This window comes from Bos grunniens, chromosome 4 (assembly GCF_055505025.1).
Source record: "Bos grunniens cultivar Pamir isolate PY7600 chromosome 4, Bosgru_T2T1.0, whole genome shotgun sequence".
Taxonomy (NCBI): Eukaryota; Metazoa; Chordata; class Mammalia; order Artiodactyla; family Bovidae; genus Bos; species Bos grunniens.
Window position 1 is genome coordinate 105,957,666 of NC_141168.1, and position 23,055 is coordinate 105,980,720.

At 49.4% G+C, this 23,055-nt stretch overlaps 1 protein-coding gene and 1 long non-coding RNA gene across 3 annotated transcripts in view; one reads left to right on the forward strand and one right to left on the reverse strand.

Moving 5' to 3' along the window:
* Positions 1 to 1,275: 1,275 nt before the first annotated feature.
* Positions 1,276 to 6,676, reverse strand: DLX6 (distal-less homeobox 6). Its single transcript, XM_086397730.1, has 3 exons — positions 5,808 to 6,676; positions 4,362 to 4,555; positions 1,276 to 2,512 (listed from the first exon to the last, which is right to left on the reverse strand). Exons 1-3 carry the CDS (start codon positions 6,223 to 6,225, stop codon positions 2,261 to 2,263), a joined length of 864 nt encoding a protein of 287 aa, XP_086253856.1. The 5' UTR covers positions 6,226 to 6,676; the 3' UTR covers positions 1,276 to 2,260.
* Positions 5,725 to 23,055, forward strand: part of LOC147374634 (uncharacterized) — a 37,284-nt gene continuing 19,953 nt past the window's right edge. Inside the window, exon 1 of one of the 2 annotated variants that reach the window (XR_015162994.1) lies at positions 5,725 to 5,862. This is a non-coding gene — a long non-coding RNA (uncharacterized LOC147374634). The remainder of the gene's footprint in view (positions 5,863 to 23,055) is intronic. The other variant, XR_015162993.1, reaches the window with a different exon arrangement.

A 23,055-nucleotide genomic window follows, 5' to 3' on the forward strand; every position in this document is an offset into this window, starting at 1 on the left:
GGTCCTACGTCTCTGCAATTTGTGTATGAATAACAGAATAATTTCCCTCTTTTGTTTCGCCTTTCCTGTTCCTGAATCTAAATAAAGATGGCTTTTTAGTATTAAAAGTGGAAGAAAATTACAGGTAATTATCTTTGACGGTAAAAACGCTGTAATCAGCGGGCTACATGAAAAATTACTCTAATTATGGCTGCATTTAAGAGAATGGAAAAAAACCTTCTTGTGGATAAAAACCTTAAATTGTCCCCAATGTCTGCTTCAAATTGGATGGCACTGCAGCTGGAGGCTTTGTTCAGAATTGATCCTGGGGAGCTACGAACCCAAAGTTTCACAGTAGGAAGGGGGAAAAAAGAAAAGAAAACATTTTTCCTAATGTAACAATACGAATGCTAGAAAATGACAAGACTGATCGGTTTTAAACCATTCTGAAGACTGACTGAGCGTGGAAGTTGCTCAACAAAAAAAGGAACGGGTATATTGGTAAGTAGTCTTTGCTTTGTGTCTAATTATAGTGACTGTCCTTTTGCACGACTGTATGTCGCTGTCATTATATGGAGCACTCTGAGTATCTCTATTGACTTCTGATAAATGGCTCAGTGGTTTCAAGGTTCATAATTTGAAGGATGCCCAGGTCTGTAGCCATTAATTCTCGCAGTATGGGGCTTCCTGCTTGCATGACGAAAGGACTTTTCATTTTCATTATTTCTGTGCTTTCTACAAGATCAGAAGGAAGGATGTATTTCATCCAGGATTGTGTGTTTTCCTATCTAGTTAGCTTGCAAAGGGTTGTAAATGTGAAATAGTCATAATTGTGCATTTAGTTTCTGTTTTTTTCCCTCTGATTCTTTCCTTTTTTTGTTTGTTTAAAAAAAAACAAAAAACAAAAAGCTGCTTCCAAACAAAGACAAATACAGCTGTATTATTTTGGCTGAGGAAAGGGAAAGTAGAATACTCAGTTTCAGCACTGGAAACTACTGGCTGTCTAGAGGTTAACCTGGGGTTAGATCGTTCTAATGATTCTTAAAAATAGATAAATGTGTAGAAATTATAATAAAATAGAATATATAAAGGAAGTTGAGAAAACATCTATGGTTAAAGTACTTAAGACAAAGGTTAGTGCTGCAAACCGATATCTTTGCAGGCACTTGATGTTTATACATAGGGTTTCCCATATTAGGAAATAGGAATTCTTTTAAGAGTGATAGAAAATATACTGGGGGGAGGGAAAGGGGGTGGTAAGACAGAGACACACAAAGAGAAATAGACCGGACACTCTCAGCATTTTGGCTTTTACTCCATATATGAAAGAAGACAAAAACATACAAAGTATATGTACAACTAAAATTCAACAATATATACAGAAATGTTTCTTGATATAAATGTCCCTATTAGCTTAGTGAATGCCACCAATTCACCTAGTAAAGATATCAAAGTAATAGAATGGTGATTTTGGTTGTTTCCTCTGTCTTTCCTGATTGCAGTTCAGGGTTTGGGGATAGGGGTGGAGGGAAAGTGGTTTTGTTTTGTTTAAATCATCATTCTTGCTCATTGCATTTTGATAAAACATGCAGCATTCCTTTCGTGGCAATGTTCTAATCTTACAGCCGATTTTTCCTTTTTCTTTAGAGAAGGGCTGTTAGGGTTTCTTTTTCTTTTCTGTTCTTTCTTTTTTTTTTTTTGTCAGTCTGGGATTGTAAATAAAAATGCAGGAGTCCAAACTGCTTCTTTTTCATCATGTAATGTCTTAAGCTCATTAAACAAGTAAAAACGCTGCCATGTTTGCACAGATTCTTCTGGTGGGGGAAAATGTCTGCTTTAAAAAGTTGTTTTGATGGATACTCCCAAAGAGAAAAAGAGGCTCAGAGCCTGGATCCCAAGGGGTGAGGGAAAATATCCTTACAGTGAGAGGCTTCAGGAGCACTGGCTTAGAAACCAGTCTCTCTCTCTCTGTTTCTCCTTCTCTCTCTCTAAGATTCAAAATCAATTACTGAGGCTGCTCAAGGGAAAAGGCAGGTGGAGAAAGGAATTTTAAAAAGAAAAGCGGGAAGGAGGGAGGCAAAAAAAGAAAAAGGCAGAGTATGAGAGAGAGAGACCAAGGGGATGGGAGAGGAGAGAGAAGGGAACAAGCGCCCAGTCTGGCCACACGTAAGAGTTCTCCCGAGCCTGCTCCTTCGGCTCGGTTTGGCAGATGCAAGCAGGTCCCGGATCCTCCTTGCCTTGTTCAGACGTCGCCCTAGGGTATCTTTTGCCCTTGGATAACTCACATCATCTGTGGTCTCTGCATCGTGTCCTGGTGTGGAGAGGAGTACCAATGCGAGTAACCGGGCATGTAGCTGTTGGGGGGCATACTGACGCCCTTGGCCGAGGCGGAAACGTCCCACACCGGAGGGAGCGCCGGCGAGCGCGGCGACAGGGCCGCGGAGCCCGGGAGAGGGTCGCTCTCGTGCGGGTTACTGCCCTGCTTCAGCAGTTTCTTAAACTTAGAGCGTTTGTTCTGAAACCATATCTTCACCTAGAAAGAAACGCAGCAGCGATCATTAGGCCCGAAAAACATTGAACCGGTGCCTACAGTGAAAAAAGAAAAAAAGACAACCCGCCAACGCGAAGCCCTCAAGACCCCGCCTTCCTCCACTTCTTTCTAGCCGCTCCCCTCTCCCCGCCACTTCACCCCACCCCACCCTACCCGCCCGCCGTTTACTTGGTTTACTTGGTATCTTGTCGGGATACCTAAAGTCATTGTAACTTCTCAGTTAGATAGAAGCCTAGGTTTGAAACAACAGCATAAGAATAAAACTAGAATAAAGGCCAAGGAGATAGCCAGGTTCAAACTCTAAAGGAGGATTTTTACACGGTGAATTTTTCAGATTGAAGCTAACTGGATGCACTTCCTCTAATAGTCTGGATGTACCCTGAGCAAACGACTGAGAGCAGTTTAAAACCCAAACGCGTTGAATATACATACATAGGCATACACTGCATATGCCACCCACTGTACATGGAGCACCTTTCTTCTGACATAATCCTGCAGCAATGAGTGACTGTGCCTCATTCATTCCCTACTTGGTATGTTGTTTAGTCAAATTGTGGTCATGATTGTTAGAGCAGGCACTAAAAGTCAAAGGGCTCCTGAATATTAAATGCAAACCAGGAGTCTAGGATAGGAGCGTATCCAAGCTAACATCCCAGATCTACTTTATGTGAAGAAGGACCTTCTATGGTACAGCTTCATTTACCTTTAAAATTACTTAGCCTTAGGAATCTGCTTTTCCAAAAGGAGTAGAAGTTACTGAATAGCAGGAATCCCTTCATCTCAAACCCCAAATATTTCCAGTGGCATCATGGTGAGAGAAAGCAGGCTGAATTGAAAAGAAAGAGCTTAAGGAGCATCTGTGCTGAGACAGTCAGTCTCAGTCTCAGCACACAATCAGTCCCCAGCCAGGGTCTCAGAGACCTGATGTCCCCTTGCTGAAGAGCATCCATTTCAGATGAGGCCTACCACCCCATGCAGCCAAGTTAATCGACAGGGACAAAAACCTCAGGTGTCTGCAGCCTGGCTCTCTGACAAGGGTCCTAATATACCTACCTAAAACCTCTTCCTGTGAAGTCTAAAATGCCCCATATGTCTTTCAAATTAGTAAGACCGGAGAACTTCAGCAACTGTACTTAACCGAGGCTTCATCTGCTATAATTTGGGCACATTCCTCTTTGATCTCCGGCTCTGCCATTATGCCCAAATTCTGTGATCCAGATTCCTTAGCCTGCACCAGCCAGTCAACCAGGATGATTTAACCAACTGAACTGAGGACAATTTTCAGAAAGACTCACCTCACTCATCCTAGGATGAACAGTTTTCACCTTGGTCACTTTACCAAATCCTATTGGAACCTGTGCATGTCTGGCTAACCCATCCTTTTCACTTCATAATTCTTTCAATGTCAATGAGTTATAATCCTCTTAAAGTCCCAGGGCCCACAAAAGGATCCTTAAGAAACATGGGTCTCATACTGCCCGCCTGGTCTGAATATCTTTTTCTCTTTCTCCTACTTGTTTGCTCTCTTTTGTGTTGCTCTACTGGAATAGGACTTGATTAAATAATGAGTTTGACCACCAAAGGAACTAGGCTGGGGTGGGGTCGCTGAGGGTGGGGGGGTGGGGGGGAGGATGTGCAAATCCAATCCAGTATTCAATACCAGGTCATTTATTCCAAACTGTGTTGTCCCAGAAAAGTGCATAACTGGAGCAAAGGCATTTGTCATTAAGCTCCTTCCATCTTTGGTTGACTAGGCCAAGAATTCCTCCTGATGAGCTCCCTGCCCGATCTGCAAGTGAGGGTCAGCATTTCAGGGCTTCTCTGGAATTACCTGTGTTTGTGTCAGTCCTAAGGAAGCTGCCAGTTCAGCTCTCTCGGGAAGCGCCAGGTACTGAGTCTGCTGAAAGCGATGGTTTAAAGCCTGGAGCTGCAGGCTGGAGTAAATGGTCCGAGGCTTCCGAATCTTTTTCCCTTTGCCATTGAACCTGATTTCCCCATTTTCAATCACTGTGGTTTTTTGTTGATCTGCAAGCAAAGGATTCAGAGGAGTGATCACTCGTGAGGCTACTGCTGCAGTCTCCCCGAGCTTGGCCTGGCCTGTGCCGAGACTCTTCAAAGCCATGAACAGTTTCCTCGAAGCGTCCCCAAGCCATCCTGACCTCTCTGGGTTCCCAGTGCCCGGGTAATCCCGGCGGCTGCAAAAGCTACTTTCAGACCCTGACTCTGGCTCTAAAATAACGTGCGGTGGTTGGGTGAAGGGAGCGCCCTGGGCCGAGTGGCAAACAGCCTAGCTCCGCCGCAGCGGAGGCGGCGCCGGCCGCTCTCCGGGATGCGCGGCGCCGCGGGGCGGCTGCTCTCTCCGCCGAGGAGCAGGGCCCCCTCGGTCTGGCTTTACAGTGCCTTCAGGTGTGCTTGCACCCTAGTGATTTTGCGGCCAGTTGGCTTGATGTCACTAGCTCGAAGCCGGGTGCATCAAGATACCTCGGTGTGTTCGAAAATGAGTCTGCCGAGAGGGACCAAAACCCAAACAAAACACTACCAGAGGCTCAGATCAGCACCGGAGCGGGTTGAGCCTCACGCGGCAACTTTGTCCCCCACGAGTGCTGAGCCCTGGGCTTCACTTCCACGAACAAAGGAGTAGCCAGCAGCTATCACAAACCCAAGGGAGAGGGCCCCGTAAGAAGTAGGGGTGGGAGACATCTCAAAGTCCGCGGGAGAGAGCCCAATTGTCACCAGCTTAACCAGAGCCGGAGGCCATGCCAGCTTCCCCCCGGGTCACCGAAGCGCACCAGCGCTCCACGCAAAGTAGGCCACCGGCTGCCCGGACTAAGTGGGAGAGCAAAACACGCTCCCCAATTCTAGCCTAGAAATGTCCCCAGTCCTGCCAAACGTGGGTCAAAACCCGGAGGGGAGGAGAGAGGCAAAAGGGCGCACAGACCCTGCGGGCTGGAGAGCGCAGTGCGGGCCAGCTGGTCGAGCGAAGCCTGCGCCGAGTCGGAGGCGCGGCCCGAGCGACGCGCCGGAGACGAGGGAGCGAGGCGGGTCGAGCCGCAGGGAAGCCTAGGGTCCGGGGCGGCGCGAAGGGGCCCGGCCCTGCGAGGCCGGCAGGCAGGCGCCAGGCAAGCGGGCGCGCACCAGGCCTGGCCGGGGGCGCGCCGGGCCGCCTGGGGGAGGGGGCCGGCGGAGGCCTGGGCATTGAGGAAGTGAGCGGGGCGGGCGGGCGGGGTGGGGGGCAGCCGGGAGGCGGGAGAAGCGAGCTGCCCCAGCGGCCTCTCACCTGTGTCGTCCCCTCGCGTCTGGGCGGCCGCGCTGCTGTTGTGGTAGGACTGGAGGTAAGGGCTGTGCTGCGAGTGGCTCATGTAGGGGTAGGCGGCGAGCGAGCGGTGGTTGTAGGAGTTGCCGCCGCCCGACGCGTAGGGCGAGCCGTGGTGGTGGTGCTGGTGGTGGTGGTGGTGCGAGCCGGCCGCCGCCGCCGCCGCCGCCGCCGAGTGCAGGCAGTGCAGAGGGTAGTGCGCGCCTGCCATGGCCGGGGAGCTCTGCTGAGAGTGCGGCGGCGGCGGCGGCGGCGGCGGTTGCTGTTGCTGCTGCTGCTGCTGCTGTTGCTGCTGCTGCTGTTGTTGCCCGAACTCCATGAAGGCGGATTTGGACGAGTCCTGGCCTTCCAAGCCGTCAGCCATCGTAGTCATGGTCATCATCAAAACTTTGGGGGCTGGAGAAAGCCTTCTCCTGGGTTTCCTCCACCCTCCCCCACTTGGCTCGCGCCGCTCTCCCCTCTGCAGCCACCTTAGCTCTTGGGATCCTTGCAAAAAAAAAAAAAAATTTAAAAAATTTTAAAAAAAAAAAGAGGGGGCGGAGGTGGTTCTCCCTCTCCCTCGCTCTTCTCTAATATATATATTTTTAATATAAAGAGATATAGTGAGCGGGGCCTTGTTAACTCAAAGGGAGGAGGAAGGGGGAGGGATGGGAGAGGAGAGGGGGGAGGGGGGACTCTGCTCTCCCCCCCTTCTTTTCCCCCCTTGGATTTTTTGGGGGCTGGTGCAGTTTAAGGCAGAGATTTTAAGGTGGATTCTGCGAAAGTTGCGCGTCTGCTTTCAGACTTGATGCAGACGCCACGAGTCGAATGGTTTGTCTCCAAAGGGCAGCGCCTCCCCATTGGTCAGTCGCCCCCTGACGTCACAGGCGCACGGCTTCCACTGGTGTGTGCGCCGCTCGCCGAGTTCTTCGCCTACCTTCGGCAACTCCAATCCCTGCCCCGAGCTGCAGCCGGGGGCCGCGCGGCTCCGTGCACGGGGCCTCCGAGGAGGGAGTTGCCTCCGAGGAGGGAGTTGCCTCCGCCCGGCCGGTCGCCGACGCCTCCCGCCGCAGCTCGCACCCCCAAACCCGGAGCCTCAGTTCCCAATACCGCAGCCTTGGAGCTGCCTGGCAGAGGGCTGCTCTCTCGCAGTTCCTTCGCACCCTAGCAGGCTGCCTGTGTTCCGAAGCAGTGCCCTCTGCATTTAAAGCAGGGGTCCCTCCCTTGACCTACCCCCACCCCGCCCCCAGTCCCCCTGCAGTCCCGCGGGAGCGCCCTGTCACCGTGGATTTTTCTAGACGTACTTTATTGAAACCACAAAGGAAAGAAAAGCCCCACACCTGGTACCGACCCCATGGGTGGAGTGGGGTGAGGGGGCAAAGAAGAAGAAAAATTAAACACTGTTCTGGCGAGGTTCTTGCTGTTTCAGGCTGTATTTCCTATATAGTGAACAAAAAAGGGGGAGAAATCTTTTTTTTCCCCTCAGAACGCAGCAGCTTCTTCTGAAAGCACGTCGTTGGAGGACTGACAGTAATGCATTTTTTCCTATTGAAAACAGAAGCTACTGTAATGCTTTCAAATATATGCAAATGATACATGCGGTTAGTGGTTTGGCAAATCTTGATTACAATATAAACTACCCAAGTAAAAGTGCCTTCGTCCTAAATTTGTCTCTCGATTACAATTCCAATTGATTTTATTTTATTGTCAACATTGTTAATGATAAAAATAGAGTCGTTTTACAGTTATTTTTACTTTCTGGAAGGAGGCAATTAGAGTTCTAATCAGGAATACACAAAAATCTCCCATGATTAACTGCAGTACTTTGTTCAAATTGCTGCTATAAAATTCAGAACAATTTGCCTGTAATGATTATGGACTGGGTTTATTTTGGGAGGTGGAATAAAAGTGGATATAGCATAAATTATCCTCTAATTATACACCAGTGTCGCCTCAATTATCCTCTTATCAAAATGGTTGTCTAACTGCCGCATTTAGTTTCAATTCTCTCCTTTTTTTCTATAAAAAGAACTTCATACCTTGTTATTATTAATCCATTTATTATTTGCAAGGGGATTTATATCCGCACATCCAGGTGGTAGAACCACTTCTCTTTCAAAGATGGACTGGGGAAAGACATTAAGTTCGGAGCAGCCCAGGGCTGCGGATCTAGCCTCTCTCCCTCTAATCTCCAGACTGAGCAGAGTCAGCAGAGCCCGAGCATGCCTCTCAGGCCCGGCCACCAGGTAGGAGAGCTGGACTGGGGATCGGGCGCCGAGGAGGGCAGGCTGGGTGGTGCCTGGGTCAGGGTCCTGGGACCTCGGGGAGACTCCGGGAGTCGGCAGTGCCAGTGGACCGGGACTGGGTGGGCAAGGCATGCAGACCCCTATGGGCTCGGCGCCAGCTTTTAGTCTGCGAATAGATCTAAGCCCCAAGCCTTTGGCCACACCAAGAAACATACAACCTAACAACTCCGGGCCAACGTGTCTAGAGGTTGTGGGGACTATTGTAAGTCTGCCTTTGGGAAAACTACGCGAGCCTTCTTTGCACCCTCCTCGCTTGAACTCCATAGGATGGGTGACCCAAGGGACCTGAGAAACGGAGAATTTAGTGGTGCCGTTCGTCCGGTAACTTCAGAAAAGATGACTGCAGACCCGCAGCTCCCAACTCATTGCGCGGACCGATAGCGGCTTATGCTAATTGATTTTCCCAGCTCCCAGCCCCGGGTCTCAAGGCAGGGCTAGACTAGCTTGTCTTTTTCTTTTTCTTTCTTTCTTTCCTTCCTTCCTTCCTTCCTCCATCTTATCAGATGACCTGAAACTGGCTGCCCGAGAGTTTTCCAAGGTTCTCAGGGCAGCAGCGTTTAGTCGCCTCTCCCCCTCCCTTTCCTAGCCTGCTGCGCTTAACTTTTGGAGTCCTGGGAGCCGGTTCAGTAACTCTGAATTCATTTTTAAGTGGCGTGCCTTGTTCCCCTCCTTTTAACAAGAGGTTCGCTTTAACACGCGAACCCGTAACCCGATCCACGCGTTTACAAATCGGCAATGAATTAAAACAACAACAAAAAAGCTCCAAGGAAAATGAAAGGTGGGCTGGGTGAGGGGGAGATGTGTGTAGGGTGTGCATCTGTCGGGGACTGCGGTGGAGAAGGGAAAGTCAGAGAAAGAGAAGGTCTTCTCCTCCCTCCCCTGGTGTGTGCATGGTACACCCGGGCTGCGCGCCGAGCTTGTTTGTAAGGTCCTCAAAGCCAGCAGGTAGACGTGGCAGTTTTATTGCTTTATACCCTGCAGCTTGCTGTTAACACGGTGAAGGCCCCCCCTACCGGCCCCCGCCCCTGTGCGTGTGCGTTTCTTTCTGTTCGCAGGTGCTCTGCCTTCCTTGCCGGCTTCCCCCCGACTCTGGCGGCACCCGGAGCCGGGCGGGTTGTGGCCGCCCGTCAAGGCCCCCTCACTGGGCACCAGATCCAGAGCATAGAAGCCTTTATTAGCAAAGGATTTCTTCTTTTTCTTTTTTTCCCTTGTTTTCTTAATACCCGAGAAAGCACGGAGGGCTGGAAATGTTTGAGTAGTAGCTACAGGGCTCTTATCCCTCCCCCATTAGAGGATAAAATCTCAACCCTGTGTCCCAGAGAAGCAAGTGTGCAACTGCACCGAGGTGGCAGTTTTTGCATAAAGACCTACTGAGCGACCCAGAGTGGGCTCAGACAGCCAAGGGCTGGGGAGCGGAACCAACTATGAGGGGACCAACCCGGCATCACTGAGGTCTCTAAGCGCGCTTGCAGGGTAGAATCCGAACTGCAGACTTGAGCACTGGGCTTTCCAGCGAGTCCTGGGAAGAGCTAGTGTGGCCCCACACAGCGTGCCAAGGTGGCCCACGCGGAGGGGCTGCCACGTGTGGTCTCTGCCATCAGTCTCGGTGCGAGGAGTTTGGGGCTCAGTGGCTGGCTGCAGGCTGCCCGCCTTCTCTTCTCTCCAAATAAAGCAGGCTAAGTCCTTCACCCAGGGTCTTGAGCGGCAGTAGTGAGCTAAGGCTTGTCACCCTTGGTTTGTTCCCGTCCAGCTGGCACCTCCAGCCCATCCTCGAGAGTCAAGAACTCCCAGATTCCTCAGGGCTTCCAAGCGAAGGCGCCCACTTCAGGGGCTCCAGGCCCCTGCGCCATGCTGGCCACCAGCCGGGTCCTGGCTCTGACCTCTTTGTCTTGCCGGCAGGGGAACCGAGCCAGCCCTGGGGGAGTGGTGGGAGGAGGAGCGCAGGTGAGGCCTAACAAGTCTTTATCATTCAAAATAGAAGTAAAGCCGGCGATCTGGAGACCTCAGGCTCTTTTAGGGCCTATAGGAGGTGAGGGTCACATTCACTAAAAAGTTTAAAGAGGCAGGGTTGGAGGCCTAAGCTGCCTTTTGCTTTTTAAGACATCGAGGTGTTGGGGCTTGTATTCCAGCTGTCAGTGTTATTTAGAGAGAAATACCAACTGATTGCCAGCACAGGACCCTGTGTGGGGGTCAGCGTGCCCAAGGCCACTGTGAGAGGAGGGTGCTTTTTGGGTGGGAAAGTCCCCTTCTGTTTTATCGATGGACCAGTGTTTGCAGCAGTACATGGGTGAAGGAGTAGATTGGGGCCAGTGGAGGGTTTGCAGCCTCCTCAGGCTGTAGAAGTACATTCAAGCCAGGCAGGGCCTGACTGGTTTTGGTTGCTAAGTTGGGCTCAGTTATCACGTTAATTCTAAAGAAATTAGACCTGGATAAATAGCCTTTGAATTCAAAGAAATAACTCGGTATTAATTTACATGGCCATGCTAAGAAACCCCCTTCTCAACGGGAGACATTAGTAGGAAAAAAAAAAAAAAAAGGATTCTTGCTAGTCTTTACCCATTCAATGTAAAATTCTGTTTGTGTACATGTGTAGGAAAAGAGTGCTTCATATCCTGCAAACCCAGGCACCTTTTCCCCCCTCTCCCAACACATACACCTGGGAAAGCTTGAGGGGGGAACATGAGAGCTGCCCTTTTCCAAACTTCTTGGCCCAGGCCAGTGATGGTATCTTCAGGAGGAGTCAAAAGTGTCAGACTAGTCAAGAAAGCACTAATTATTACGGCATTGTTTTCTCTAGGGATAAAACTATAATGCTGTCTTAGCACCCTCAGCTCCCAGGCTTCCCCCAAAAGCAACTAGAAAGTGGTCCCTGTTTACCCCTTCTGCAGAAAGAGGCTCACTGAAGTCTGGGGACAACATGTCTCTCATCTATCCAGTCCCGAGCCTGAGAACAGTTAGCTAGAAGACCACAGCACGGATGGCAAGGACCGGTGACACCTACTGGGGGCTTCACAGACTTTTTCTAGACTGTCCAGTTTGGAGACAATCAACTAAGGATGTCTTAACTTGGAAGCTCCTTTTCCAGATCTTTTTGAACCTGGTTTTCAAATTCAACTCCAGGTTTCAAATCCGACTCCAGGTTTTCAAATTCAACACCTTCTGCCTCTCCCTGACCACATTTCCAGGCTCTGTGATCATCCAAAGTTTTCTTAACAGAGAGAGTCAATATACTGGGCCTAGTATGGATCCAGGGGGGAAAAACAATACTTACTTCTTTCTTCCTCAATTTGAAGATTGTATGCGGTCCTTCTCCCTCCTCCTTCCCCTTCTTCCTCTCTTTTATCAAGCCTAGGACCCCATATCTCTCATACACAAATACTCTTCTTTCTCTCAGTCCAAGAAAAAAAGAACTCAACAATGTTTCAGCACTTATTAATAGATTAGAATTAGATGCTGTTTGTGCTGTAAGGTGCTGTTTGTAATCTGTTGATAAACCAAAGCAGAGCCCCTCATATTTGCCTTGCTGAGAATTGCAGCTGGGGAAGTGGGAAGGCAGAGATGTTAGAAGTCAGCTTCATTCAAGGCAGTCTTTGGAAACCAGGACCCCTGACCATTGGAGGATAAATGCCGCCCTGAGTGAGTGGCAGGGAACAAGCATCAACAGGAAATGGCAGACTATTTTTAGGCATAATAAGGAGTTAATATAGCTGACCAAGCGTCTTCCTAAATGCCTTGAAGCACCCTCTGTTTTAATTCCTGCATCCCTTCATCAGCAGTAACAATAACAAAGTCACAGTAGATGCCTCAACATTAAGGGAGAACCAGGCTTGGGACAACTTCTCAGAAAACCTGGGATGGGAACTTCTTACTATCATGTGAGTTCTTAGATGATTCTCTACTTACAACAGAAAAAGAAAAACCATTTTCATTAGAGAGTTGTTCTATACCTGACTACCCTTCAGTTGTCAATGCTCTGGTGAGTTTCATGCTCATGCCAATACATATTCCCTTTATTTTCTAACATCCCAATAAAAGGAAAGGTAACTTCTTAGATTTTTAGCAAAACTTTCCTTAGAGTACAACTAGTTTGAGAGCCCTTAGAAGTAAGGGTTATTAAATTCACTCCCCTAACTCTGCCTTTTCTCTTTTGTTCAAAATAAAATCCTTTTTACATAAATCTCAGAAAAAGAAAGCCTCCCCCCTCATCCCAATCCAGGGAAATGAAATAGTATTTTTCAGTAGTTTTCACTGATTTTGTACAGAGAGCAAAAATGCTCCCTCCCTCTGCATCAAGGGAGCCCCCTCCCTCTGCGTCAAGGGAGCCCCCTCCCTCGGAGCTCAATGCCTTTGCTGCTTTGGGCACACGTTTGGGTTCATATTTGGGTTCATCATCTTTCTTCCCATAGGTGCTGTGGAGGGGGGAAGCAGAGAGAGTGGAAAAGCAGAAGCTATAGAAAGAAGGGAGTTAGAGAAGGAAAACAAGAGCAGGAGAATGAGTGTGAGTCTGCTTCATTTTGAGAGTACCTCTCATCAGGTCTTCTTCCCCATCCTGTTCATTGGGGATCACTGTCCCACAATGTTAGTTGTTCAGCAAATAAAACTAAGGCGGATCAAAACAGCCCCGTTTGGGGAGGGTTAGGGGGACGCCAGGACAGCAAACCTGCTGGCCCACCTACTCCTTTTCTCTACCTCTTTCTCCCCTCTGCCCCCTGCCCCTTAGCCTGCTTTTCCTTCAAACACCTAGGGCATCACGTTGCCAAGCTGAAGCTGGAGGACACTTTCAAAAGTTACAGAAGCGGTTACCCTCCCCGGAACAACGAGTCATTTTTTTTTTTTTTTTTACAACGAGTCATTTTAAGAAGGAGGCTCTGGAGACTCAAAAGTCTTGGGCCCAAGAGTTTAAAAGCCAGTCTAGCCTTTCGGGGTATCAGTGCAGCCAGCAGACAGGCGGGCGTCCAGGGCTCTCCTTCAGGCTGGGATGAAAGAAGGGCCGGGGGAGGACAGGAGCCCGAGGGCGGGCAGAAGCAGAGGGCAACAGGACCGCTTGCGCCCGCAGCTGGCTCCCACGCGCCGCTGTCTGCGGGGAACGTGGGGCGTGGGGACAGATAATGGAATTCAGGAGGCAGAGATCCTCCCCGAGCCAGCCACTGTCTTGTACAGATTTGTAGAGAAAGCCTCACTGTAATTAAAACCGTACAGTCAGATTAATTCAATGTGTTGCTCGGCAGCGTTTTTAATAGTAAAAATCCGCTTTAAAATTGAATTAGGGTCGAAGAAAATTTCTGCGAGACTCGCCGGATTTGCCAGCTTTCATTGAAGCCAGCCCGAGTTGGACTCGACGGTGGCTGCACAGTGTCGCCCCCACCCCCTTCCGTGGCCCTAGACAAGGGTGGGGGAAGGAGGCGGAGGTAGGGATGGGGACGCGGATCCACCTGGGGCCCCCGTTTGGGCGCGAGGCTGGGCGGCCAGAACCAGGCCCAGACAGAGCGCAGGGCCTGCGATTGTTACCCTTCTGATCTCCCCGGGTTCGAGGCAATGAAGATTTTTGACACCCAGGACTCCCCCTTCCCTCCCAAAGTTCACGGCTCAGATAGAGTTTGGGGAAAGAAAGCCCTAACTGTAAGTATCTTGAAGCAATTTCCCACTGTGTGTTCGTGTGGGGAGGTTGGAGCCCTCTCTGTTTGGACGCTCCAGTGACAGACAGGAGAAAGCTGTGGTTCTCTCCACCCCACCCTCTTTCTCTTCTTGAAAGCCTTCCAAAAATTAAGAGTAATGTTTCAAGCGCTCTGTCAAAATGTCTCCCAAGCTTTGATTTGGCTAACCGCCCCCCTTACCCTCCCTCCTCGCCTCCTATCCTTTGCATCTCTGGTGGTGGTGATACACGCGTTAGTCTTATCATGTTTTTACCGGTTAAGTTTAGACACCTTAGAGCTGAAAGCTTGTCCCAAAATTCCTGGAAGAGGTGGCGGCCGAATGCTAGACAGAGGCTCTCGCTTGAGACCGGCTGGCAAGGCAGGGGGAGCTGGACCTGGCTCTTCCCCAAGGCCAAACGGGTTTTCAGGGCCCAGACACGGTCCCAGGCTGCCCGCCCCCTACCCACGGACCCGGCCCTTGCAGTGGCCTCCTTGGCTGCTGAAAACGCGCACGCGTGCGCGCACACACAAACCCACACACACACACAGCCAGGGACAAAAATTCCCTCAGTTAGTCACATCATCAGGCCTGGGAAAACAAAAAACCGCTGTGGGTCCCTGCTCCTCCAGCAACATGCGCAGACGCTTTAATTGCCGCCAATTGTCACTCTGTCCCCTTTTCATTTTCTCGCTCCTTCGTTTATTTTTAGTACACTTCAAATGCCTACACACTTTTCCCTAGTAAGGAGAGCGGGGAGCAATTATTGCCTTTGCCTTCAGGGCCTGTTTTGCCAATCACTGAATGGGGATGGAGTAAACAGGGCGAAAACCGTGGCGCGTTATTGGTCTTGCTTATTTCAGGTGGAGGGCGGTAAATAATACTCCCTGCCGCGCTACCCCCTCTGGTTTCGCCGGCCCCAATTATATGAAAGAAAGGAGATGCGTCCCCCTCCACCCACCACTACCGCCTTTTCCTCCCATCACACCCCACCCCGTGGGCGCCAAGTTCTACTCGAGCCCAGCAAATCCCGCCAGAATTGGCCGGATCCTCAGAGAGTAGTTAAGAAAAGGGAATCCCTCAGGGCCCAGCTCCTAATTCTGTGCGGAATAGAAAGACGCAACATGCGCAAGCTCCTTCCCCGCCCCCAGGCGGGAAAACAGGGTCCTTTTTCTCTGAGGGCTACCTGGATGTTAAACGCCGCCAGGTAGGTGGTGGCGGGGGGTGGGGGGGGGGGTCCTTCTCCGTCCAAGAAAGCTTTGAGATTGCTTTGGAACAGTTATGGGGACAGTTCTTTAAGACGGCTGTCGATCGAGATTGCTGCTGTTCTAATATTAGTCAGGACTTCTTAAAGTAGGACTTGGACGTTCAAGATGAAGTGCTGTCTGCAGTGCAGCTTTGGGGCCCTTCTGCACCCTCCCGTCTCTTCTGTTCAACTTCACCGGACAGGCGCAGCGGCCCCGGGTGGAGAGGGAGGCAGGTGTCTGCAGCAGCAGCTGAAGGCGGCATCCGGCGTCCTGCAGATGGATTCGAAACAAATCAGTGCGGGATTAACTTGTCTGACTGCTGAATTGTCTCCAACTGCCAAAGCTGCTGGGCCGCGCCTGCCGGGGCGGGTTCGGGTTACTCGCGTGTCCTGGGCGCGCGGTCTCTCCTCTGTCCCGGCCCACTGGCGGGGCGGCCTGGGACCTGTCCGGCGCCTGGGCCGGCTGGCAGGACGCTTTAAAGAAACGCAGCGAGTATGAACTGTTCCATTCTCTCACACACACCCTTCCCATTTCTTTTTTATGAAAACATTTACAAGGTACCTAATTTCAGATCGTGGAAGTAAATTTCATGCTAGGATATATTTTACAAAACATGTAATCTTTCAGGACCGGAAGATGTTTAATTAAAACCACACTTTGACAAGTTGCGTTTCAAAACGGAGTCACACCAGCGCAGAAGGCTAATTCATATTCAAGACGCAGCCTGTAATCCAGGTTGTTTGAAAATGCCAGCCCTGGATAGGCATGCTTGCCCTGTTCTCCTGCAGACTGGCTTGGGTTAGCTGCCTAGACTTTGGAAGACAGAGAAAAGCTTCCTGCAGCATCTTTAATGTCCTTAGAGTAACACCTAAGGCATGGTCAGAGGGTCCCAGGCACCAGAGCTAAATCGGGAGAGCAGATAGAGACAGACGTTGAGACAGGGTTCCTGGAAAACTTCCAGCAGGACTGGGAGTTCCTGCCCTGCTCCCTGGCTGACCTGCACTAGACAAAAAGGAATCTCCCCCATCCCTCTAACCAGAGGAGACCCAAAACAGGAGGGAGAAGGTTTCTCTGCCCCAGCTCACTTGTGGGCATAGCGCTCCTCCAAGAGGAGGAGGTAGCATTGGTTTCCAGAAGCCTTCGTGCTATCAACTGCATTTTTGCAGTTGTCCTCAGTATCTTCCCTTTTACCCGCCTTTGCCTTTTGCTATTTCCCTATATCTTGACAAGTCCTCACTTAAGAGGGAAACAACTCCACATGGGAAAGGGCATGCTCCCAGCTCAGCTGCTTTACCAACAAGCCTGCTGACACCTACTGGGATGGGCAGGAGCCAGAAAGTACCCTAAGGTCAGCACACATGGGAGACAAAGAGACCGAGGGACAGTCTGTGTTAAAGCTGAGCGGATCCCGGTAAACAGCAGCTCCAGAGGCTGAGGCTATGGCAGAGGCTGGGTTCAGGTCACTGTCCTGTCTGCACCTCAGTATTTCCCATCTGACTCCCAGTCTGCTGGTCTCCCAAAGATGACAGTGAGTTCTCATCAAAGTTCTGGGACATGACTTTGAGAATTATATTGGTTCAGTTTTATCCAAAACCTCCTTCACTTTTCACAGCCACTCCCAAGATAGGGATTTTGCTTCAACTGTGGGCAGTGAAAATTATTGACTGGATAATGGACTTTTCCCCCCCAGGTTTATATTTTCTTTCAAATACACCAAAGCACAAAGTTATTATTATTTTCCTAAAGCACAAAGTTAAGTCAGCTCAAGAGAAACCCTCAAAGCTAGTGTTCAAAAGCATTTTACACAACATGGCTATCTCATCTTGAAGCCTCTTTCTATTGGGCCAGTTTAGGAGAAAGCTTAATTTCTACAAAGCACAATTGTGATAACATTTTTTTGCTCTTTTCAGAGGGTATCAACCAGCACTTCTGAAGGTTCAGTGGGTATCTATCTCCTTCACAAATAGACATTGATGTTGGCAGCTAAATGCTTAACAGTATGTCAACTTAATGCTTATTGATTAGATACTACTGATCTTAGATGAGCAGATAAGACCTTGTAGTCACTCTTTAGTGGCTTGCACCTCGGAGGGCTGGGATGGAACTCTGGTTCACACCCTCCAGAACAAAAAAGAGTCTACGTTATAGTGGAAGGGCCTAGAGGGTGAGAAAGGTGGAAGAAGAGACAAACAGAGGCACTGCTGGGACGGTGTTAAGCATGTGATTGTCTGAAACAAGCACTAAAAAGTATGTACCTGACCAAATGCATTTGAAGCTTAATCCTACACTGGAGGCTTGTGAATTACACAAAAGGGGAGAGGAACTGCAAATAATAATCCCCACCTGTTTTATTTCAATGATATGAACAAGCAGTTTTCCTGTCATGGACAGAAGCACTCTGGGGATGTTGAAGGCCCATTTGTGGGCAGTAATTCTGGCAAGGCTGTATGGTGGGAAGAGGACAGGGTGGTTGGTAACTGTCAGGACAGTGCAGCAGTGAGGGCAGGCAGCAGTGCTGGGTGCACAGACCGGGCACTGCTAGGTAATATTTCCCAGCTGGCCCACCCCTTCTGCAGCCCCAGAGAATCAACCTCATCCCTTCCAGGCTCAGAGCTTGGGTGGAGGTGGGAGAGGCCCAAACAGGCTGGAGATTCATGTCCTTTCTACCTTTCTAGTTCCTTCTGCCCTAATTAGCCCCATTTCACAGATGTGGACATGCTTACCCACAGATTTCACCACACAGACCACTTCTGAGAAAAGTCTGAGAAAGGGAGAGGCTTGGAGCCACAGGTGTTCTAGAGGCCCAGGGACAATGGGGTCTAAGGATGGGGGTGGAGAAAAAGGCCAGTTGGGGGTTGTTTTCTCAAACCAGGCTTGTACATGTAATATTTCTGCTTCAGAGGCTCATTTGATCAATGAGCTAGGAGTGATTTTAAAGCAACAGATCAGGCCGGGCAGATAAAATACTGACACAAATCTCAGGGCTCTGAAGGCAGCAGTCCCCAGGATTCCTTGACTTCCCGCTAGTGCTCTTTAGACAGACTCCTCTCCCTCTCTTTTTTTTTTTTCCCCCCTTAAATTCTGAATACTTTAACCCTTGCTTGTAGTAAATGTATGTGCAGTTATAAAAATGTCTATTTTCCACAGAAATCTAGCGTGCCACGGCGAGAATCAATACACTCCTTTTATTTTTAAAGTGGGTTTTAAAGGCCTATTGTCGGGGGACCGCGATGTCAGTGTGACCCGGACACGCAGTAAGAGCAGGATCCTATTGGCCGCTGGCGGGGGCTCCGCCATAGTTGGCTCACGTGTGCACCTTATCATGCAAATCCAACGACTGGGGCATGCGCCCTGCTTCCCTGGGTGCGGCGGGGGGGTACCCGCCTACAGCTTGTAGTTGGGACCAAGACTTCCAGATGCGCAATAATTAGGTTTCCTCATTAAACAAAGGTTTCCCCATCATTCCCCTCCTCCCACCGTTCTCAGCCGCAGAGCTCTTTACAAACCAAGCTGATTACTCGTCGTCCTCCGCCCCCGTCTCCCCCAGCACCCATCTCGTACCTGCTAATCCTAACTTCGGTCTGCTTCTTAGGATCTCCGCATTTTAGGATCCTTCACACCTTTACATACCTCTCCATTCTTTTTTTCTTTTGCCTTGCTCTAAAGGATATTAAATGGATTCTCTCTTCATCTTAGATCCGTTCCCTCATCTCTACCTCCCAATGAGGTTTTTAAAAAAATTCTCTAGCGATTGCTCTAAGAGGAAGAGAGGGTCAACACCGCTACTCCCCATTCCTTTGGACCCCCCATTCCCCACCCCACGCTCCCGCTCCTGAGCCGTGGGGGTTTCAGCCCGAAGCGCAGAAGTGTGGATGGCCCTGGAACTGGGCAGGCGCTAGAGCCGGTCACCAGTCAAGCCCGACAGTCACTCCCAGGCATCAGGCCGCTAAGAAGAACCAAGGGCAGCATCTGCAAGCCCGCCTGGATGTGTGGGGGTGCTGCTCTTCGGCTCTAAGCCTCCACCTTGCTGGCGAAGTGCCTGACTCGGGGAACTCCCCCAGGGTGTCCTCTGGACCTCTCCGGGACAGGGAGCCCAGGGATCTATCTCCTTACAGCAGAATGCCCTTTTCTGGAAAGACATTGCAGTAAGCGAGAAATAGCCACCATTAAGTTCAAAGCCTCCCGCGGGACAGTTTCGTGGCTCTGCTGGGAGCTGGGGCTGACCCGCGTGCGGCGTCGCGGCGAGGACCGCGCCCACACGCGCTCTCGGTGTCGCAGTCAGCTCACTCTCCCTGGTAGAAACAGGTATCGCTCCTCTGGCTTTCAATTACTCTCAGCTTACCTGCAGGGCGAACAGATTTGTATTTTTCCACCAAAAAACCTCCTGCCCTGGATCCCCCCAGGTTCCCTCTTCCTCCTCATCCGACCTTAACCATAGAAGGGGAGATAGGGGTTTGATTCTCTGATATGACACGAATAATTGTTGCATCATGTAACTTCCTACATCTTGGCTTTAATTTTCAGTGAACCAAACAAAGATATTTGCAATTTAAAAATAAGCACTCGATTTAATAAATGGGAACATTGTGCAGAGAAGACTATGTCCTCCCCCCACCTATCCCCCCAGCCCCCTTCAGAAGACGTTATTAGCTCTGACAGCATGCCGCTCAGGTTTGCGGAGAGGATTTTGTAAAGGGATGACAGACAGGAAGGCCAGCAATCATGGGCTCCTTGGGCTGAGGCTTTTTTTTTTTCCTTCTTTCCTTTTCTTTTTTTTTTTTTTTATCAGAATGTTCTGTTCGATGCCATTTATCCTTGATGATAGAAAATTGCGCTGTTGCCAGGACGCTGCTGCCGCCGCTGAAATAGAGGGCAGGAGCCACATTTCCATTTTCCGGCTTGAAAGCTATTCAAATGAATTTGCAGAGAGGGGGGAACGTCTAGCGATAAACAAATGAGAATAAATCGAGTTCCCCTTTCCATTCTTTTCTTTAAATGGGTAGCTCTTCATTTCCGATATACAGATTTTTGTTCATCAGTGTTTGGGAATACCTGGGAGATAGTGTAAGCCAACGTACCATTTATTTTGATGCTCTTAAAGTGACTAACCACATAAACATTTAAAAAGAATGTATGTCTAAATATATATACAGTATAAGAATTATATATACATAGATCCCGTACATATATACCTTCACACAATTCCAAACTACAATGGAGGATAAACTCTTAACAGAGTTCCAACTGAAGATAATTTACAGGCAATGCTGGCTGGCAATAGGGGTTATGGACTTCTTACTAGTTTGTATATATGTGTAGTTAGATGGAGTCGTTTTTTTAAAGCCCTCTCCCTGTGTTATGTATTTTAGGACACTGTACTTTAATTACCCTGATTAAAACACCATTCCTGCGCCCCAATAGATAAAAGTCACTCTCTTTCTTTCAAGTTAATTTTCCAAAATCTACCTTTAAAATCTTGTTTCTAAGTTGACAAATACGAGTCTAAAGAGTTAGTGCACACATATTCTTTAAAGAATATGAAACAGAGGTAAACTGAAGCCTTGTGCTTCCCTTCCTTAAAATTTAGATTCTTCACTAGATTAAAAAGATCATATATTAATAGGAACTTAAGGGATCACCCCCAAAACATAACATTTAAAAAATGAAAACTTAAGTCCAAACCACTCGAATATATATAAAAACATTAGCAATGCCCTGACAGAAACTATAAAGCTTGTAGGGCTCCCACTATGTTTTAACAATTGAATAACTTTTTATTGAATTCTCTCATTTTTTTCCCCCAAAGTCAGATACCGGCAGTTAAAAAATTCTCCGTAATATAAAGGCTTTTAAAATACAGCTACGAATTGTATATGAGTTTTTACTTTTAACTTGAAATTAAAAAAAAAAAAAACCGCTACCAGGCAATATTAAAACTTAACACTTTTTAACTGCGTCGTGGGTCTCCAACTACTCTGCTTTTAGCTATAAGATTGTTTCCGAGTGATAGGTAACCGTTGGCCAAGCTAGGACTGCAGAGAGAATCATAGTGTAAAATCAGAAAAAGAGATGGGCAGAGAGTGAGTTGATACTGATGTTCCGAACTTTTCCGGTTGAATTTTCGAGTTACTCTCCCCCAGGCATACTTGATTTCCTAGTTACGGATTCCGGAACAAACCTTGTTCCAGCTGAAAATGTCCCCATTAACAAATTAGCACGATGATGAGAAAACAATTAACAACACCGTCAGATGACGCTACAGAAAGCAAAGAAACGGCCTAAGAAAGTCCAATTGGCTTCTCTTGTGGTTAAAACAACGAGGTGAATGTAGTGTTTAGGCACTGAAAGACCTTCCTTTTCCCTTATCCTTGGCCCTGGGAATTGTGTTCCGGACAGAAAGCTCCAATGGCCGGCTGCTTTTCTAGTTGAGACAATTCACAATGTTCCTCGGTGGATTCCCCTCCAGGTACCAGCTCGGGGCGGGCAGCGGGAGTCCGGCGCCGCCAGGACGCGCGGCCGACGGCGTGGGCGCTGGGGCGGGGCGGCTGGGCTCCAGCCGAGGGGACCCCCACTCCCTACCCCCCAGTTCCCCCGCCCCGCACCCCTTGCCAGGGAAAGAGCTTAGCTCCAGGTCCCTGCGGCTCCGCCAGGACGTTACGCAGAAGGAGGTGGAAACTCTGTGGGTGCCAGGGAGGGGTGCGCGCGGGAAGGACCTCCAGTTCCCCAGTGTCGGGTGATGTCGAGACCTCTCGGGTCCATCCTGCGGCGTCTTTGCCTAGAGCCACTTCCTGGGCTTTGGCCACGAAGCGTGGACCGGTTTGGAGAGTGGCCTCCAGCCGGGGGCGGATGGGGGAGGAGGTGGTGCAAGGGCAGAAATGGTCTCCAAGTGCTGACCTAGAGGATCTGGGAAGAGTGAACGCGACGGAGCCCGAAGGCAAAAGCAGGGCTCAGCAGGGTGAATGGGCTGTCTGGAGAAGTAACTTCTCGTTGCGTGTAGGTGTCTGTGCGTCAGGGCGGGCAGAGTTGCGGAAAAGTTGAGTTTGGGGTGGAAGTGTATGAACCAGGAGTGGAGACCGTGGGGGTCACATCCCTGGCTGACAGAGCCTCCGCTCCAACCCCCGCCCTCACCTCCGCAAGCCGGTTCTCCCCGAGTCCCTGTAAAACTGCACGTTGAGCTACTCTCTGGCGCGCCCTCTTCTAGGTAATGCAGCTAAAAATCACAGTCAAGTTTGGAGGAGGGGAGCATTTTCTCCCCCTCCAAGTGATGTATACACTAAGCGTTACAAAACGAAAGCGATTTTTTCCTTTCACCTTTTGAGACTCCGGGAATAGGGGACTTGCCTTTTTTCTCAACAAAAAGCACAAGCACTCAGAAACGGTGGAAACGCTGTTGAGAAGTTCCACCATCCAGAAATGCCACACGGACGGTGGAAGCACAAAAGCTCAACATTTTGATATTTTAAAAGATCTTCCCCTCTTTTAAATCCTCTGCGGAAGTGCCGGTTGTAAGGTGAAAGTGTTTTCGTGTGAAAACACGCGGCAGGGTCCCCTTCCTTTTCATGTGTACCAGCAGCTGCAAAACATTCCAAATGAGCTAGAAGGTCATTGTGGAGACTTACTAACATGGCATTCAGTGCTGGCCTTGTCCACTAGCCAAAAGCCTTGCCCCAGAAAAAGAGAAGAGAGAAAGCAAATGTGGGTAAAAATACAAAATACTCTAAATTCTGTATTGCCTTTCAAACCCCAAGTAACTTTTCATACCTAGCCTCTGCCGCTGTTAACCCTCCCCATTCACACTCCGTTTCTCTGGTGTTCTGAGGCTGCATTTGTACTTATTGCTTAAGTCTCCAGAGCTTTGAGATGTGAAATGCAAACAGTAAAGAATCACATTAATCCTGCTTTGATCTCTGAAGGGAGGTCACAGCAGAAATCAGGTCACCAAACTGATAGATGCTGCTGTGAAAAGGAGCTCCCTTCCTTTATTTATTTTTTCCAATTATTTCTCCAAGATATCTCTCGGCTTCAGGACAAGCATTTTGGGAAACTGGG